The sequence below is a fragment of the Peromyscus maniculatus genome, chromosome 1, assembly GCF_049852395.1.
Source record: "Peromyscus maniculatus bairdii isolate BWxNUB_F1_BW_parent chromosome 1, HU_Pman_BW_mat_3.1, whole genome shotgun sequence".
Lineage (NCBI taxonomy): Eukaryota > Metazoa > Chordata > Mammalia > Rodentia > Cricetidae > Peromyscus > Peromyscus maniculatus.
In genome coordinates, this window is record NC_134852.1 from 6,104,320 (window position 1) to 6,123,465 (window position 19,146).

Below are 19,146 nucleotides of genomic sequence, written 5' to 3' on the forward strand. Positions count from 1 at the left end.
CAAGACCTGAGCATCTTTCCATGAGCCATGTACTGGAATGTGATGGAATAGAGCTGAGTTCTCCTTTATCAAAGTGTGAGAGGCAGGGATACTTGTATCAGAGAGTGAGAGAGATCAGGTATAGAGGAAGAATGAACCTTTTGGCCCTGGCACATTATGCCACATGTGTTATCCAAGACTTCATTACTCTTGACCCAGAGAGGATCTGTTTAAGACACTTGACAAACTGCCACTCAAATATCATTCTGATGTCCATTGTTACTATTTAACTCTGTCTATAAATGATAAAAAATACCTCCTCATGCTGCTGGGTCAAATTCTCTATACCTGGAACATTCAAAATGACTTCTTCATGGGATCTGTGACCTCTATGCCATTCACTATGTGGTACACAGGACATACATGTGCCATGGGCCCATCCTTTGAACTGATGCTGAGTTAGAGAACTTTTCACATGTGATACATTCCTACCATTGAATCACTACAGAAGATGAGGATGAGAAATTGTGAGACCCAGAGGTTGTGGGTACTAAGAATACTCTATTGAACACTGCAAAGCAGTTGCACATCTGAGCACACAGTGTTGAGACAGCATCTTCAAACCACATATAAGCTCATTACAGAAAAAATCCAGTATATGGATAGGAGATGCACACTCAATCCTACTTAGAGTTGAAAAGCTATTGGCATCTGATAGGACCTGGGATAGGGAGAGTAGGCCTTCTTTAAGGGTGTGGGTACTGACAGGATGCCCAAGAACAAATGGAAATCACAAATGGAACTGTATGGAAGGAGGTGAGAACAGAATGCTAGGTGAGTAGGGAATGCAGTAGAATGAGTAAGAGTTTGAGAGAGGGTTAAATCAAAACACATTGTTTAAAGTTCTCAGAGAACTAATTTCTAAAAGGGAGAAAGAAAAAGACAGAGTTGGTATTGTAAAAGATGGATGCTACATGTAAACTTGAATTTATATATTTAACAATATTTTTTTCATTTTACATACCAATTCCTGTTCTCCCTCCCTCCCCTTCTCTCTCCCCTCCCACCTCCCCCAATCATTACCTCATTCACTTCTCAGAGAGGGTAAGGTCTCCCATGAGGCATCAACAAAGTCTGGCATACTAAGGCAGGACCAAGCCCCTCCCTTCATGGCAAGGCTTAGCCGAGCTCCTGTACTTCAGTTGAAGAGAGGGAGAAGGGATCATAGGAGCAAGTGAGGTCAAGATCATCATGGGGAAAACCACAGAGACAACTGACCCAAGCTGTTGGGAACTCATGAACTGCCAGCTAGGGAACACACACAGGATTGAACTAGGTCTTCTGAATGTGGGTGACAGTTATGTGGCTTGATCTGTTTGGGGAGCCTCTGGCAATGGGATCAAGACTTATCTCAGGTGCATGAACTGGCTATTTGAAACACATTCCTGGGGTGGGATACTTTGCTCATATAAACTCGAAATTACATTAGAATTGCAGTAACACACTTGTTACATCAGAAGGAAATAGTGTCTTAGAGTTTCTGTATCTGTGAAGAGATACCATGACTATGGCAACTCTTAATGAAAATATTTAATTGTGGTGGCTCACTTACAGTTACAGTCTGTTATAACCACAGTGAGATATGGATGCATGCAGGCAAGATATGGTGCTCTACAGGTAGCTGCTACATGCTGGTAGGCAGGCAAAGTAAACTAGACTGTGTCATTGGTCTTTTCTTGTGCATATATCAGACTTCAAAGTACTCCTCCAAAGTGACACACTTTGTCAAACAAAACCACACCTACTCCAACAAGGCCACACCTCCTAATAGTGCCACTCTTTTTGGGGGCCATACTTTCAAACCACCACACTCCTTAAGGACAAAAAAAATCAAGCAATCAGCAAATATACCATGAGGATTTAAAAAAATCATTACCTTTGAGGTTGAACTCAGTAGTACACTGAGAATCTCAAGGCTGAGATTTAGGACCAAGAAAGCATGCCCCTTGACCAGAAGCTGCAGATAGCACCAGCAGCAGACAGGGTGGCTTCACCTAGCATATTACAACTTATAGAAGTCTACCATGCAACTGGTGCTGTGGCTGTGTGGTGACATCAATAGCCATCCCTTCACCAGCCTAACCAAGAATAAAACTGTGACAAGAAGATGCAGTGCTGCTCACAAGTACTGCCCACCCCTGCACCAATTTATGGCTAACAATGGAAAGAAAGTGTCCACACCAATACCCTGTGCCCTAAGAGAGTCAAATAATACACATCCTATTTGAGCCAAGATCCCAGATACCATATAAACTTTTTGACCAAAGGAAAAGGACAAAGGAAAGTGAATATGTAAGTGTTGGCCCTGTTAGATGGCTCAGTGTATAGATACCTGCTGCCAACATTGAGGACCGACTACTATTGACAGGACCCATATTATATAAGGAGAAAACTGACCATTGATTTTTTTCTCTGAACTTGATGCCTGTGGCATATATTCATGAGCACTCTCTCTCTCTCTCTCTCTCTCTCTCTCTCTCTCTCTCTCTCTCTCTCTCTCTCTCTCTCTCTCACACACACACACACACACACACACACACACACACACACACACTCGACTTAAAAAAGGAGTAACTAGAAAAATTAACAAATGCAATTTAAAAGTTGTACTGGCAAGTACCATCTGAAAAAAGAGCAAACAACAAGAAAGAGAGATGCACATTTGTGACCCAGCCTTTGAAACTGGGACAAAGATTATCCATTCCATTTCATGCAGGTATAGACATTGAGATCCTTCTAAGAAACATTAAAAAATGTTGGAAAGGAGGAAGCATTTCAACTAAAATGTGAGAAGCAACAAGGCAAAACCACATTTAAATTTGTAAGTATTATTTGAAATACACACACCTGATGGCTACAGTATGGACCTGAGTGTGATGAGGACAGATGCAGCCGACATTGACAGGGTTGTGGGAATGTTCTCTATGTCAGCTGATTGCAGAGGGTCTAGTTCCTGTCCTAGACACAGCACTGTGGAGTCAAAACCTTGTGTGTGAGGAGCAAGGCTCCCCTTACTGCCGGACCAATGAAGTACAACTATGTCATCAGGAGGGCCTGCCTCCAGAAGCCACACAAGTTTCCTGTCCCCCTAGGCAGACTCTGTAGCTCTGCCCATAAGCACAGTTGCAGCCTCCAGGAGCAGATGTAATGATGTTCACTTTCAGAGCTCTGCTGTGCCTCGGTGAGTTGTAAGGATGGGGAGGGGATACAGTGGCCAAGGAACGAGCCTGTGCCCCAGCCTAGCACTGGCCCATCAGGAAAACCCAGGGTCTCAGGAGGTTCTGTGGAGGGGAGGAACTGCTTAAGGTTCAGGGACCAACTTCTCACTGGGAACTCTCTTCCAGGACTGACTCTATGCCCTGGGACCACAGTGCTGACTGGTGAGTATCTGCAGCTGTCCTGATATGCTATACCTCTATTACCCAGGAGACATGCCTGAGCAATGTGGATAAAAAACAAGACTTGTGTGCTGATCATGTGATTGAATGAAGTGTGATGTGTTTGATATTTTCAATCTGAGAATCGATGCCTTGGTTCCTAGCTTCTCATTTCCTTTCAGGGACCCTCCCTAAGCCTGTACTCAGAGCACAACCAGAACTTGTGGTCTCCAAACAGACTAATGTGACCTTCTTGTGTGAGGGTACAACAGGAGCCAAAGAGTACTATATCTACAAAGAAGGAAGTCAATATACACAGTTCACAGAGATTGTCCTAAAGTCTGGGAAAAAGGCTGAATTCTCCATCACAAAAATTGACCAGCACCATGCAGGGAGATATCAGTGTCGCTATCAGACCCATCATGAATGGTCTGAGTACAGTGACTCCTTGGAGCTTGTGGTGACAGGTGAGAGGGAAAAACTTTTGCAATCCTTGGGCTTCACTCTCAAGAAGTGAATCTGCTCTCAGGGATGTCCTCACTCCTCACAGCCCTGGAGGATAATGAGGCCTTATACATTAATCCAATTCTAGCATCTCTCTTAGGAGCACACAGTAAACCCAGCCTGTCAGCCCAGCCCAGCCCTGTGGTGACTGAAGGAGGGAATGTCACCCTCCAATGTGACTCATGGCAGCAATGTGACAGGTTCATTCTGACTAAGGAAGGACCACAGAAGCTCTACTGGATTCTGGACTCACAGTATAATTCCTTAACTGGACGACGATTCCAGGCTCTATTCTCTGTGGGCTCTGTGAACTCCAGTCAAAGATGGACATTCCAATGCTACAGTAATAACCTTAGCGTACCACTGCTGTGGTCAGAACCTAGTGATCCCCTGGAACTCCTGTTCTCAGGTAAGGAATCAAAACCTTTCCAGAGAACGCTGTTGAAATAATAGAAGTGTGGAGGGAGGCCTTGGTGTGTGGTGTATGTGAGGAGACAGGGTTCCTCAGTGCATAGAAGCAGATCAGAGCAGACAGAGGGACCAGAGATACAGACTCCAAGCAGAAAGTGACAGAAGAGCCCAGGAGGTTCAGGAGAGAGTTTAACATTCTGATACTTTGTATCAACCTAATTGCCATCTACAAGTGGGACCTTCTCTGTGCCACTTTCAACCAGAACCACCTCCTTCTCTCCTGCTTCCTTACAGGGACCGTCCACAAACCCACCATCAAGGCTGAGCCAGGCTCTGTGATTGCCTCTAGAAGTGCAGTGACCATCTGGTGTCAGGGGACCCTGGATACAGAAATATGTGTTCTGCATAAAGAGGGAAGACAGAAACCCTGGGGCACACAGACCCCAGAGAAGCCTGAGAACAAGGCCAAGTTCTCCATCCCTTCTGTGACACAGCAACATGGGGGACGATATCGCTGTTACTGTTACAGTTCAGCTGGCTGGTCAGAGCGCAGTGACACCCTGGAGATTGTGGTGACAGGTGAGAGGACAGTCAGAGTCTTAGGGTCAGATTCTGCCCTCAGGAGCATTCCCTTCCTACATCCTAGTGCAAGAGAACATTATGGCAGTGTGAGCTCATGTAAAAGGCTCTCTCCTTCTCTCCTAGGAATCCACACATACAAACCAAGCCTGTTAGCTCTGCCAGGCCCTGTGGCAACCTCAGGCGAAAACATGACTCTCCAATGTGTTTCATTGGAGCCATATGGCAAGTTCATTCTCTCCAAGGAAGATGAGAAGTTCTCCAGCTCCCTGGATTCACAGTATATACACCATAATGGGCACTACCAAGCCATGTTCTCTATAGGTCCCGTGACCCCAGTACACAGAGGGACATTCAGATGTTATGGTTACTACACGGTTACCCCACAGTTCTGGTCACTACCCAGTGACCCTCTGGAAATACACGTCTCAGGTGAGCCATCCCCATCCTTGACCAGTCTTGTTGATAGCCTGAGTCTTTGGCAGGACACTATCCCCTGGAAAGTTGCTGTTAGAGAGGGACTATAGGAAGAATCTGTTTTCTAAGCCAGAGCCCCATAGCTGGAGAGAAGCAGAGGCTTGTGCAGAACAGGAAGAGAGCAGATAGGAGTTTGGTGAAAAGTTGCTCCCCAGTCCTTAGCCTGTCACCTTTCCTCTAGGGCTGTCCAAGACACTCTCCCTCTTAAGTCACCAAGGCCATATCCTGGACCCTGGAAAGAGTCTCACACTGCAGTGTTGCTCTGACATCAACTATGACAGATTTGCTCTGTACAAGGTGGGCACAATTAACTTCACCCAGCATCATCACAAATGGACCCAGGCTGGTCTCTCCTTAGCCAACTTCACACTGGGCTCTGTGAACAGTTCTACTGGAGGCCAATACAGATGCTATGGTGCACACAACCTCTCCTCTGAGTGGTCAGCCTCCAGGGACACCTTGGACATTCTGATCTCAGGTGAGCAACCAAGGAGATTTCATCAGGTAACGTCCTCTGCATAGACTTTCAAGGGGATCCTAAGAGGTGGTGGCTGGGACAAGGGACAAAGAAATGATGCAGGAACTGATGCAGAGTTAGGACAGCAGGAGAGGAGCTCGATCTGAGAAAAGAGACGGAATCCCTGCTACTCAGGGGATACTCATGAGTGGTGTCAGCTCAGAACAATGAAGGCAACCTCTCATCATTCCTCTTCTCTTTAGGACAGCTTCCCTTCACTCCTTTCCTCTCAGTGAAGCCTAACTCTACAGTACATCCAGGAGATAATGTGACCCTTCTGTGTTGGTCAAGAGAAAGAGTGAATACTTTCATTCTGTACAAGGAGGAGGCAGTTTATCAACCCCAGCGACTAAAATCAAAGTTCCAAGATCAACACTTCCAGGCAGAATTCTCCGTGAATGCTGTGACCTCTGCCATTTCGGGAAGCTACAGGTGCTATGGTTCTCAAAACTCATCACCATTCCTGTTGTCATATGCCAGTGCCCCCGTGGAGCTCATAGTCTCAGGTGAGGTTGCCCTGAACTGTCAGTCTGACTCACAATTCAAACCTTAAGAGAGCTCTTGACGTGGCAGACATTAGGAAGGGTTAGTCAGAAGACAATTTCCCTAGTAGAAAAGTGGATGCCAGTGATGGTCTCTCAAGTAATGTCCACTCCATGCTCTATTGCAATCTAGGTTAGGATAGACAGCATGAGTATCATGGGGAGGTTCTAAGACAGATATATGACAGTGAGAAGACTTAGGACCCCTGTGTTAGCATCTAAACATCATCTTTTTGTTGTTCTGTTTCCTAGGACCCTCAATGCCCATGACAAGAGCTGGTGAGTATCAGGCACCTCAGTGCAGGGAGTATGCTCCATCCCCAGGCTGCCTCACAGCTCTTACCCCAATGAAGTCTTCATTTCTCTGTCATTTCAACACTTGAGTGTGGGAGGCAAGCAGAAATCCCAAATGAAACTCCAGAAACACAAGACTTAGTTTAGGCTACAGAAGGTGGCACCCAGAGAGAAAAGATTAGTCTCAGCCTAGAGATTGAGTGGGGAGGGGGAGGTGGACAGCAGGAAACCAAGAAACTCACCTCCCCATCCTGCCACAAAGACTCTGAGAATCAACTTCTCACCTGCATGGAGTGAGGATCCAGAAAGCTGAATATTCTATTGAAAGGTGGCATCCAGAGACAGAAGTTTAGTCTCAGCCTAGAGAATGAGGGAGGAGGACGATGTGGAGAGCAGGGAACCCAGACACTCACCTCCCCATCCCGGCACAAAGACTGGGAGAATGAAACTCTCACCTGCGTGGAGTCAGATTCCAGAAAGCTAAATATTCTATTGGAAGGTGGGAACCCGATGGGGAATAGCTGGTTATAGGCTTGATACAGCTGCTTCTGGAGATACCAACTTGGCCAATCCCTTCCTTTTCTGGGATGGCTGCTGTTTCTTTGAGTATAAAGCTGAGAATCCTGGCCCATATGTCTAAGTTTCTGTCTGCTTTGGTCTGTCTTCCTGTACTGATGTCTTTCCTGATAGAGGAGGACTCCAGAACCTGACTCTGCAGTGGGGCTGTCCCACAGTGGTGGGGACATGTGCAAGTGTGGGGCTCAGGGCCAGGGCAGTGTACTCCAGCTCCTCCTTCCCAGCATTTGATCCTCAGCTCTGGTGTGGAGAACATGGCTGGACATCAGAGTCCCTGTGTTCAACTCCCAGCTCTACCTCTTCCAGTCAGGTGATCTGAGGCAGGTCACCTGGCTGGATAGAAAACAGACAATTCCTGTTGCATGATTGTGAGGAGGGGAGATGGTGGGTGCAATGGTCCAGCATGGGCCTGGGACACTGTGGGTGCTCAGGTAAGCAGCAAGCATCCTCTCCATGATGTCACCTATGCCTCAGGACTAGAAACGTACCTGCAGGCCCTGATTGCAGCATGTGTGGTCTTTCGCCTGTTCCTCTTCATCCTCATCTTCCTCCTCTGGCAAAGGAAACAGGGCAAATGCAGGAAAGATGGTGAGTAGGGTGTGGATTTCTGGGGTCTCGGGTGGTGGTAGGCTCCCCTGTGGGTCATCTAAGAAGGGAATCAGGACACTAGCACTATGGAAACCTCTAATGGGGGAGCAGTAGCTTAGATACACTGATCTCAGATAGGAAACACAGGCTCTCAGAACCTGTGGGATTTTAGATGTTCTGTGAGCTTTACCCTGTCCTGGGACATTTGCTAACTCATGCCTGTGTTATGAAGTTCTTTTCCTTCCTTACATGGGAATATGCCTGAGATTGGAGCTTACTATCCTCCTAGATCAGACTCTTCTTTCTCTTTCAGACCAGAAAGAGACAGAATTGCAACTTCCTGCAGGAGCTGCGGAGCCAGTAACCAGGAACAGAGGCCCCCAGAAGAGGTAACTCATGGCACGAGACATCGTCCCCCACCTGCCTGAAACACCTCACTGCCAACTGACATCTTCTTGTCTCTCCAGATCCAACCCAGCTGCTGCCACCCAGGAAGAAAGCCTTTGTGAGATAAAGAGGGTCCTGGGGAGGGAGATGTCTGAGGAGTCAGCATTGCAGGGGTGGTGGAGAGGTTCTGGGGTCTTTGATAATTGGGCCTGAACTTCACACTATCAACTAAGGGATATCCAAACATGCCCTGTTCTCTGGTCCTACCTGGGGCGTGCAGGAAACCAGGGGTCTGAGACAGCCCTAGACTCTGCTCTGAAGACATTGTGTTTGTTCTTCTATTCAGTGGAGAAAATGCAGCCTGATCATGGTGTGGAGCTGGACCGATGGGTGAGATCCCTGTCTCTATTGGCATTGCTAAGGACTTAGGGCCCAGATTAGTCCAGGAGTCCTTATTTGTTCTTCCCCGCTGAGCCCTCAGCAAAACACACAGGTGACAACTCCCTTCTGCAAGTAACATCTGCCTCAGATGTGCTCTGGCCTCACTCTCCCTTGGTTTCCTGGGACCATCTGCTTCGTCCCTCAGGTCACCTCTTTGGCTGCTCAGCATCAGTCTGGTTGTTAATATGCACCTAGGAACTCAGAGGTCACAGGACTAAGTAATCCAGATCCCCCCAATACCCACATTCACTGACACAGCTTCACAAGAAAGCCCCTCCTTACTGCTCCCTGCATAGATCTGAGTTAGAGAAAAGAGCACTCTCCCTCATCACCTTCAATCAACATGGTAATAAATGCAGAGAGTGTGCAGTGCCAAGTGTTTGGGGAAACCAAGCAGAAGTGGGTGGAGTATGTGGGAACAGAGGGCCAGTGTGAAGTACAAGGGAGGGCTCTGAAATGTGTCTTTTGAGGAGGAAACCCACATGGACAAGACCACAGAGACAGACCCCTGAGAGGGCCCAACTGCAGGCAGGGGACTCGGCAGAACAAAGAACTGGGAAGAACCATTTCATTTGTAGTTCATTTTGTGTGTATGGGTGTTTGGCCTTCATGCATATCTGTATACCACATGTCCCCCTGGTGCTGCAGAGGTCAGAAAAGCATGTCACATTCCTAGAACTGGAATTACAAATGACTGTAGAGTACCATGTGGGTTGTGGGGACCTGGGTGCTCTGCAAGTGAAGCCAGTGATCTTAACAACTGAGCCAGCCATCTTCCCTGACCCATCAACATGAGTCCATAGAAGTTGGACTGTGTGGCCGGAGACAAGACAGCAAGGGTTAGAATGTCAGGATTAGAGGGCGGAGCTGTAGGAAGGAAGCCTAACCAGCTCAGTCTGGCCATGCTGTGAAGACCCTACCAGAGGAGATCCCCCGGGGAACAGGGATACACTATCTGTACCTCACTACTTCTGTTCTACAGAGACCAACTGAGGAAGGCCCCTTGGGTGATATACATGCCAAGGTGAAACCCTCCCGGCTCAGGAGGGCAGGAGCTGTCCTATCTCCTGTCATGTCAAGAGAAGTCCTGGACACCAAAGGGGGACAAGCAGAAAAGGACAGACTGATGGACACTCGGGTGAGTCCTGTTCCTCCCTAGCCCTGCATGTTCCCCCAAGACATAACTGCTCCTCTCACTCTCTCCTACTCCAGGCTGCACAATCTGAAGAGGCCCAGGATGTGACCAATGCCCAGCTGTTCAACATGACACGCAGACAGGAGACAGCTGCACCCCCTTCCTCGCAGGCAGGGGATGTCCCAGAGGAGCCAGTCTATATACTGGTCTTGCCGTAACTAACCCAGAGTCCATTGGAAACAACATAAAGTAATGAGCCTCAGCCTGCAAGGAGGCTGAATGGAAACCTCTAAGGAATTCTTGGAATTTTTGGGAAACATGTCTGCATTTTGATTAACTTTTAATATTTTGGAAATAAAGCATTAGATTATTCAATTATTAAATGAAATCAAATTAAATAGAAGGGCGGTCTTATATTAACTACTAATTTTAATGATATTACTTATCAATGCCATGAAACAGGAAATCTTACACATACAGTTGCACATACCTGTAATGCAAACCCAAGGGAGGCTGAGGCAGGAGAATTACCTTTGTTTTGTGGCCATCTTGTGATAACTAGTGAATTTCATGTTAACCTAGAGTCAAGACTGGGACATGCTTCAAATATTAGCCACCAAAGGACGGTTATGGTGGTATACACCCCAAATCCTAGCACTTTGGAGGTGTTGACAGGAGGACCAGCAGGTCAATATAATTAATCTTCAGCTACATACCATAGGACTAAGAGGCCAGGTGGGAACACACTAAACCTTGTGTTAAAATAAATAAATGGGGATGGCTTGGTGGCCAATGCCTTTCATCTAAGCACTTAGCAGGTACAGACTTCATAATTTTAATGTCTGAGGCCAACCTGGACTACATAGTAAGCTCCACAAAAGCCAGGACAAGATACAGAAACCCTGTCTCAAAAATAAATAAATAAATAAACTATGGTCAATAAGATATGTCAGTAGGTAAAGCCACTTGCTACCATGCCTGATTTCCTAAATTTAATCAGAGGGATACATATAGTGGAAGGAAAAAATTGACTCCTACTATTTATTCTCTGACCTCCACCTAACTTCTTGGTGTGCTCCCCACACTCAGTAAGTAAATAAAGCAATAAAAAAACCTAAAAAATAACTACAAATAAAATCTGTATAAGTTGGTGTAGAATTTAATCTCAACAATTCGGTTCACAAAATAGGAAATACAATATATACATTGGTTCCAGAATTTAATAGGTTGAGAGACAATAGCATTTCCTGTAGTAGTAAAATGATGATTAGCTTGTCCAATGGCATTGCACTTATCTGAAATATTCCAGAGGCTCATTCTTAGAGAAACTAATTCTCCTTCTTCTAGTGGTCATTAGTTGACAGTAGTTCCCTGTCTAAGCATGGGACACCATGAAAAGTTTCCTCTTCCATATTAATATGTTCTTTGATACTGCATTGTTCTGATCTTGTTCATTTCTAGAAAAACAAGCCATTTCTAGGAGAAATTATTTCACTGGTAATATCCTGATGTTTTGGCTCTTACATTCTTTCTGTTCCCTCTTTTGTGATGTCCCTTGTGTCATAGAATCAGGAGCTGTGATGTAGATGTATCTGATGGGGATGGAATCCCCATGATCTGTTGATCTCTGAATTGTGTCCCAGTGAGGATTTTTGTGATGATCTCCAGTTGCTGTAAAGATAGACTTTCTAGATGTGGTATCGATACTCTGAAATGATATACACACAAACAACACAAGAGAACTGATTCATCAGATTGTATTTTCATATATGAACACACACAGGCACAAATATAAAGTAATAATAACAAAGAACAAAGGTTATCACCTTGAGAGTCGGGGCATGGGAAAGCTTCGAGGGATGGCATGGGGGGATGAAGGGCAGAAAGGGAGGATGAAAGTGATGTAATTCTTTCAATTAAAAACGTACTTTAGCTGGGCGGTGGTGGCACACACTTTTAATCCCAGCGCTCAGGAGGCAGAGCCATGTGGATCTCTGTGAGTTCATGGCCAGGCTGGGCTACCAAGTGAGTTCCAGGAAAGGCACAAAGCTACATAGAGAAACTCTGTCTCAAAAAAAAAAAACAAAAAACAAAAAATAAAAAAGTACTTTAGAAAGATAGGGAGTAAACTCTCATCAAGAGGGGACATTTCTTATCTCTGTGGACCCAATGGTAAATTCAATTGAATTTGATGAAGTCTATGAATTGATAGAAATTTTTGAATACGCTTTTTATTGGGAATAATCACATGAAGCTATGAAGGAGCAAATGACAGAAGTTGTTGATAGGACAGCTGACCTGATGAATGATGATATGGATATGTGTCATTTAGATACAGGCATGGAAAGAAATTCATGGTCGACATTGCTACATATGTACATCATGAAAGAGGAAGCAGAAAGAACACAAGAGCCAGAATATTGGGCAGGCCAGCAAATGTTATCTTCTGTGTCTAACCCTGACATTGCAAATGTGAATGTTGCAGCCTCCACTGAGTATGTAAAATACTTGGCCTGTCAGCAGTTAATTAAGGTCAGGTAAGGACTCAAGGGACTCTACCATGAGTTCCTTGTGATAACTTCTGGATGAAGGAGACTTATTGTCTTCAGTTGTTCAATTCCAATGATCCAGCATGGTCCTATAGCTCCAAACACATGATCTTTGGCCTCCTTAGGGTTTCTGTTGCTGTAAGGGACATCTTACTATTATAAAGGAAAACATTTCATTGGAACCGTTTACAGTTCAGAGGACTAGTGCCCTATGAGCATGGGGAGAAACATGGTGGCATGCAGACAGACATGCTGCTAGAGAAGGTGCCAAGAGTTACACGTCTGGATCTGAAGGGAGCAGGAAGAATCAGTGGGCCACTGATCCTGGCTTGATCTTCTGAAACCATAAGCTTCACATGGCACTGGGATAAGAAAACTGTTTTTGGCCACTAGAGGCCTTGTTAATATCCATGGCCTGGATTGTTGCCAAGGCCCATAATGGTATCTGTTGTCTGTGCTGTGGTGGAGGCTGTCTGGATGCTCATGATCTGGCCTCCTATTAGAGGCCATGCTGAAATCAGTGGTTATTGTTACTACTGAATTCCATGTAGATGTTCATGGTTTGTGCTATCACCTAAAGTCTTGTTAGTGTCTGTGGCACATGTTGCCTTTGGAGATTATGCAGATATCTGTGACCCATGGTGGTGCTGAGGGCTATATTGATGTCCATTGTCTGTACTATCACCAGAAATCATGTGGAAGCCCATGATCCATGATGTCAATGACTGTAAAGGGCAAGAAAGCTTGCTTGGTGGTGGTATTGATAACTGCAGATTCACAGTTAAGAATCAGAGACATAGAAGTCTTCTGTGATAAACTCTCTCCTATGCCCCCAAGCAACTCCCCATCCTCATACCTCAACCGCTCCAAAGAGAAATAGACTAGTAGCTACTGAAGAGAACTCTTAAAATTGTGATAGGGATCCTGAGGTGTATATCTTCATAGTTGATGGCTTTTGGCAGTAGTAGGGGTGGGGAGGGACTCAGTTTTCTTTGAAGGATTGGCCACTGGAATTTGACCAGGGTCCAGTGTCCACATAGGCCATACAAGTTGGGCTAGATTTTTTTTTTTAATTTTCTCCTTCACTTTTGTGTGAGGTCACAAGAGAGAGGTTGAACCTGGGAAAACAGGAAAGTGAGTGTGATCAGTGTCTATTATGTAAAACACCCAAAATATCAATAAAATATTATGTTGACAAACACACACATAAGTTTGGAGGCCCACAGAGGATTCCTAGTAAGATCTGACCTTGCTAAACCGAGCAGGACTGAATTAAGAGATGGCTTGACCACATGCGTAGTTACCAGGTGATTGGAAGGTTTGTACATAGCTGAGCTAGGGCGAGGTCTCTTACCCCATCCCTTGGCATTCCTATAAAAAGCTCCTTTGAAGAGACAGAAGGGGCCTGTGGATGTTGATCTAGGACCTCCTCAGACTATGCTGTGTTTCTTTCTGTTTTCTTTTCCCTCTATCTTTCTATCTAAATATTTCTCATCCCTGGGGAAAAAGTGGGAGTGGGCCTCCCACAGACAGCACCTGAACAGGGACAGGGACTTGGTGAAAGGAGAGTTTTGGGACACCGGGAGAAGCAGTTTGGGCACGTCTGGGGTTGCCGTATAAATTAATGCATGGGTATTCTATTTTCGGGAGTAAAAGTAATGTGGCTCAGAAAAATGTTGAAATTCGAAGTGAGGCTGCAGTGAATATCTCTCTCTCTGTTTAGGTTTCTTTCTTTCTCTCTTAATTTCCATCTATAAATTTAAGTGAAAATATAGGATTACATATAGGAATATTGGGTAAGTAGAAATTTAGAATAAGGGTAAAATTAGGAATATTGGGTAAGAAGGAATTTAGGGTAAAGTAGACTATAGGAATAGAGTGTTGAAACAACTTAGGGTAAGACAGAAAAGCAATAAGACAGAGGACTCTGTTCTTGGGACCCTGAACACAGACTCCTGTGGAAGAATCAGAGTCATGAAAAAACACTATGAGGAAAACAGGCAGAAAAAGATTCCTGTGGACAGCTTAGATTTAAGCCCTGAGTAGCAGAGAAGAATTTTCTCTGAGGTGATGTAGATGAAACCAAAATCTCTGCTCTACTGACATCGTCACTGTATGAAAACTTTGTTCCATCAGAATTCGTGTCCTCTTGACCATGAAGCCAAGAACAAGGAACAGAAGTCTTGGGAAAAACTTAGTAATCTCTCTAAAAAACTGGAATCTTTTCAGGTCTTTCCTTCTCAGATCTCTTGTCTTTCAGCAAGGGCAAACTTAAGCTCACCTGAAAGGAACATCTATCAGATTGGGAAAGTCATAGTGAAAAACAAAAACGAAAACAAAAAGCCTCTTGAAAATTTGCAAACCCTCCCTCCTAGTCCTGTCTCTTCTTTAAACCAATATTACAAAAGCACCTAGGAGCAGAGCATTCACAGAGGAGCTGTAGCTGTTGCTGGACACTTAGTGTAGGTCCTGAGCCATGGCAGCAGCAGGGACTCTGCATCTTGGGGAAGGGGACAGGCAGATACAAAAGTTTTTCAGGAGAAAATCTTTCTGAAAAAGCTGTTGCTTCACAATCCACTCCAGGGACAGTGTCAGGTGAAGAGTCTGATTAGGGAGGTAGCCTGTCATACTGCAACTGTGGCAGACAAAAACCTCCAAAAGCTTAATTTCAGTAAAAACACAGACCATGTAAAGGGAACTGGGAGTGTAACAGTTGCAATTGGTATCTTCTGTTTTTCTCCTGGACCCAGAAAAGCAGCTTGGGAAATGTAGTTCATAACAACATGGTGGTGTAGGCAGGCCTGGGGGAAAACACTGATAATCTGTGACAAAAACTTTCAAATGTTCCCCATAACATAGCAACAAAATGCCCAAGGGAAATACTGTTGGTACTGCACTGTCCCAAAATTCTACTTTTTCAGCTCAAAACATCATTTTTTCCCAAGTGCTGTTAGAAAGCTTTATTAACCTTACTTCCTGAGAATGGGAAACAGGTGAAGAGCTTGCTTGTCAGGAGGAAATTAAAATGCTAAAAAAAACCTTAATGGCAAATAAGAAACTTGGGTTGTGCTTGAAATGCAGGAGAGAAACATTGGCAACATTAAAAGACCTCATGGCAACTTTAAGATGGAGCATCAAGGAATTGAGAAGGGGGAGTTTGTACTGTTAGTCACCAAATGAAGCTTACTGGCTACCCATAGGAGTCTCATAGCAAAGCTAACCGTGAACTCTGAACTTTTGAAATGAAGCAGTTTTGAGTTCACCTATAATTTTAACTGTGGTAACTCATGATTTGTGATGTGTCATGTTGGAAGAAAATGTCAATAATTCTATTAAGATATCTTTTCTAGATGTTTGTTAAAGTTTGTAAAGTTGTCCTATACAGTTTGCTTTTGAGTATAAGTTTGCAAAAAGTGTAAATATGTATAGTGATTTGCATGCTAGTTATAAATATGTATAGTAATATTCACACTTGAATTGTTTTTATTACTTCATAAGTATCTGTCTAGTCTGGAAAAATTAGGTAACATTAATTTTTAAAGGAATATGATTTATAAACCAAATCAATCCCATTAGAAGCATCCTGAAGCTTTTGTCCTCTTTTTCCTTGAGATATATTTGGACACTTTTTATGACAGCCCAAAACATAATTTTCTGGTCTCAGGGGCCTCTGGAAAACTTAAGCGAAGGTGTCATAATTAGGGGAGCATTTCTGTCTTCTTTCTAGAAGTTTGTTTCCCAGGACTGAGAGGAGATGTGGACACACGACCACATACCTCAACCAGAAGCCATTTGCAAATGATAACCACTTGCAAAGGAAAATTGTTTTTTTCAAACAAGTCTCACTTGGTATATAAACCACTCTTAAGTGTAAGCCTCATGCCAAACAATAGATTGCTAACAGAACATGTACTCAATGGTGTGTTTGGAGGTTTTTGTCATGTGGGTCTCAACATTTTTTTATCTTTCATGTCTTTTCTTATATATTATGATTTCCTGTTTTCTGTTTTTGTGGTATTTCTGTGTGTGCAAATGTGTATGACTCTGTGTCTATATGTATTTTGTTATACCTATACTTTGGTATTTATTTTTGATGTTTAGTCCTATTATTATTTGCCTTTATTTATTTTCTCTCACCTTATATTTTATTTTATTTACTTTTTAGTGACTGCTTGTTTTCTACCAGAGAGAAATAAAAACAGGATATGGATTTGAGTGGTTGGTGTGGTGTATAGAAACTTGGAGGAGTTGGAGAGGAGGACACCATAATTAGAATATACTGTATAAGAAAAAACTCTATCTTCAATTTAAAACAAAAACAGGAAAGGGATATATACAAATTTCAATAAATTATTATCTGTACAATCAAAACAAAACCCACAAGCCTCAGTTTTTGATGCAATTTTCCTCAGGTGAACACAACATTCACAGTTTTTTTAATAAGCTCTACTTTTTAGCAGGGAATTCAAAGGGATTCAAGGATTCTGCCTATGATTCCCATGAATCTATCCACAACAGAGGACTTTGGTGACAGCCCCTGTCCACTCATTGAAACCACATTCCTTGGGAGCATCTAGGGTTTTAAGCAGTCATAGTTGAAGCATGTTGCCAGAGTAACCAGGTCCTTATGTGGCTATAGCAAGACAGCTTAGTCTTCATGGATAATGAAGAAGAAGAAGGGTTCTGGGAAAAAATAGAAGAAAATGCTGATCCAAACAAATGGTGAGTCTGAGGCCAGTTCATGAAAGAGTTCTTGTTCAGAAAGGGAAATCAAGTCCAACAGAGAGCACCGTTGACCTGTGGTCAGAATCTTATTGTTCAAGCAAAAATCCATCTATTTAAGTAATGTCTTGGATTTGGAAGTCTTATGTAGCTTAGCATTAATTTATTAGGGCCAGTTGACTCACTCAGTAAAATTATTCTATCAAAACTCTTTGAAAGAAAACTGGAGTTTAGGAAATGAGATGAAGTTAGTTTCCTCATAGAAAAAATAAAATTCCCCATTTTCATTCCTCAGCTGACAGTCTCTAAGACTGATACTGTTGACACCTTACTCCAGTGGAATGTATTTCTTGGCCTTGTGGTCTCACAACGGGAATGGGCAGTTCCATTCCTACATTGAACTCCATGCCTACAACTCAGGGCTGTAGTGGCTGGACTGTGGCCCTTGGAATACCTGTGTCATAATGAACTGGTTTATAACTCAAGGGCCTTACACAATTATGTGGAAAAGCATGGCATGCTTGCTAAATTTACATCATTATCATAATATATTAAGGAGACATTACATCTTCTGGGTTCTTGAGTGCCTAGAGAAGGTATTGGTCTTGGTTTTCAAATGGAACTCAGAACCCACTTTTGGGAGGTGGCATGCTCTGTGACAGACAGCTTGAACTTAGGACAACCAGTTCTGTTGGTATGACTTGGAACCTGCTCAATGTGTCATGCTGCCATGATATCTTCCTTAAATTATTTTTATGTTGCCTAATAAAATAGTGAAGTTAGTGCCAGAAATATTTGTTATTTCACTCTCCTGTTAAACAAAGAGATGTTCAGAGAGAGCTTGCAATGAGGCAACAATATTCTAAATTCAAAATCAGAAGATTGTCAGGAGAATACAAAAGCCAGCTGTGGTGGCACATCTTGGCTAATAATTTGACTGGGTCTGAAATCAACTAAGGAAAAGGCAGTTGGGAACATCTAGGAAAGATATTTTATTATATTTTTAAAAGATTAATTTCTTTTATATTATATATTGTGGTGTTTTAGCTCAATGTATATATAATCTGGTGTCTGTGGGGATCAGACTTGGGCATCAAATCTACTGGAATTGTTTTCATTGATTGTTTGATATATATCAAGTGTGTGCTAGAAATAGTAACAACATCCTCAGGCCGAGCAGCTAATGCTTTTGACCACTGAGGCAACTCTCCATCCCATGATTTGCTTTTTGAACTGTGAGGATATACTATCAGTATCAGTAAAAACTTCACATGACAGACAGATAAAAGGGTGGCTATGAAGAAAATTTAGAAAGTGAATATAGTTTGAGAATGTTCTGTCTCTGATTTCATGACAGGCAAGCACTCAAACCAACCATTTAGCCTGAGACACACACTGATACTCTGTGTTGAATTTATATACTAAGGAGTTCATATCCACCACAAATATTATGCCTCTACCATGTCTCTACATCTAACTCATCTAAATCAGACATTACTAATAAGATGCCAACTGTGGTTGTGAGTCATCTGAGGCAAAGAGAGCACCACACCTTTTCCTGCTGAGACTCATACCTCTGGAGAGAAGGATGTGACTGAACTCACAGCCCTGAATGTCCTGTACGTTCACATTTCTGGACCTATAACCTATTATCAGGTCAGGAAAAACAGCTAGCCATGAAATTAATAGGAAAGAGACACCATAGCCATGTAGCACATTGGGCATGACTAATCACAGAGGTACATAAAATGCAGGGGTTGGGTTAGAATTGGCCCCTTAGAAGTGAATATAATTAACTGCCTAGGGTATATTCCCAGTATGGGAGCTTTATGGTAAATGTATTGTTCATTTATTCTCTAAAGATAAATACATGCATAAAATGCACTTAATCATGTTTACCACATACTCTAGGGAATTTTCCTTTGTTTTATGAGAAATGACCGAATATAGCCTGGGGTAACATCAAAGTCAATGCATGATGGCCTTAAACTCTTAATCTTCCTACATC

The 19,146-nt window shown here is 43.4% G+C and overlaps 1 protein-coding gene across 2 annotated transcripts; it reads left to right on the forward strand.

Moving 5' to 3' along the window:
- Positions 1-3,119: 3,119 nt before the first annotated feature.
- On the forward strand, positions 3,120-10,270 carry LOC143272675 (paired immunoglobulin-like receptor B). Of its 2 annotated transcripts, none has more exons than XM_076568601.1 (15): positions 3,120-3,220; positions 3,384-3,419; positions 3,599-3,883; positions 4,009-4,329; positions 4,626-4,910; positions 5,037-5,342; positions 5,569-5,865; positions 6,108-6,410; positions 6,699-6,725; positions 7,791-7,904; positions 8,218-8,293; positions 8,372-8,409; positions 8,638-8,681; positions 9,715-9,870; positions 9,945-10,270. In XM_076568601.1, the coding sequence occupies exons 1-15, from the start codon at positions 3,187-3,189 to the stop codon at positions 10,083-10,085; spliced, it is 2,463 nt and encodes an 820-aa protein (XP_076424716.1). In that variant the 5' UTR covers positions 3,120-3,186; the 3' UTR covers positions 10,086-10,270. The 2 variants fall into 2 exon arrangements, with proteins under 2 accessions (XP_076424716.1, XP_076424720.1); XM_076568605.1 differs by having other exon boundaries at positions 4,021-4,329.
- Positions 10,271-19,146: the final 8,876 nt, after the last annotated feature.

Coding starts and splice junctions, on each gene's coding strand:
- LOC143272675 (XM_076568601.1), top strand. CDS start 3,187: ATGATGTTCACTTTCAGAGCTCTGCTGTGCCTCG. Junction 3,221..3,383: donor CAGAGCTCTGCTGTGCCTCG/GTGAGTTGTAAG, acceptor ACTCTCTTCCAG/GACTGACTCTATGCCCTGGG. Junction 4,911..5,036: donor CCTGGAGATTGTGGTGACAG/GTGAGAGGACAG, acceptor CTTCTCTCCTAG/GAATCCACACATACAAACCA.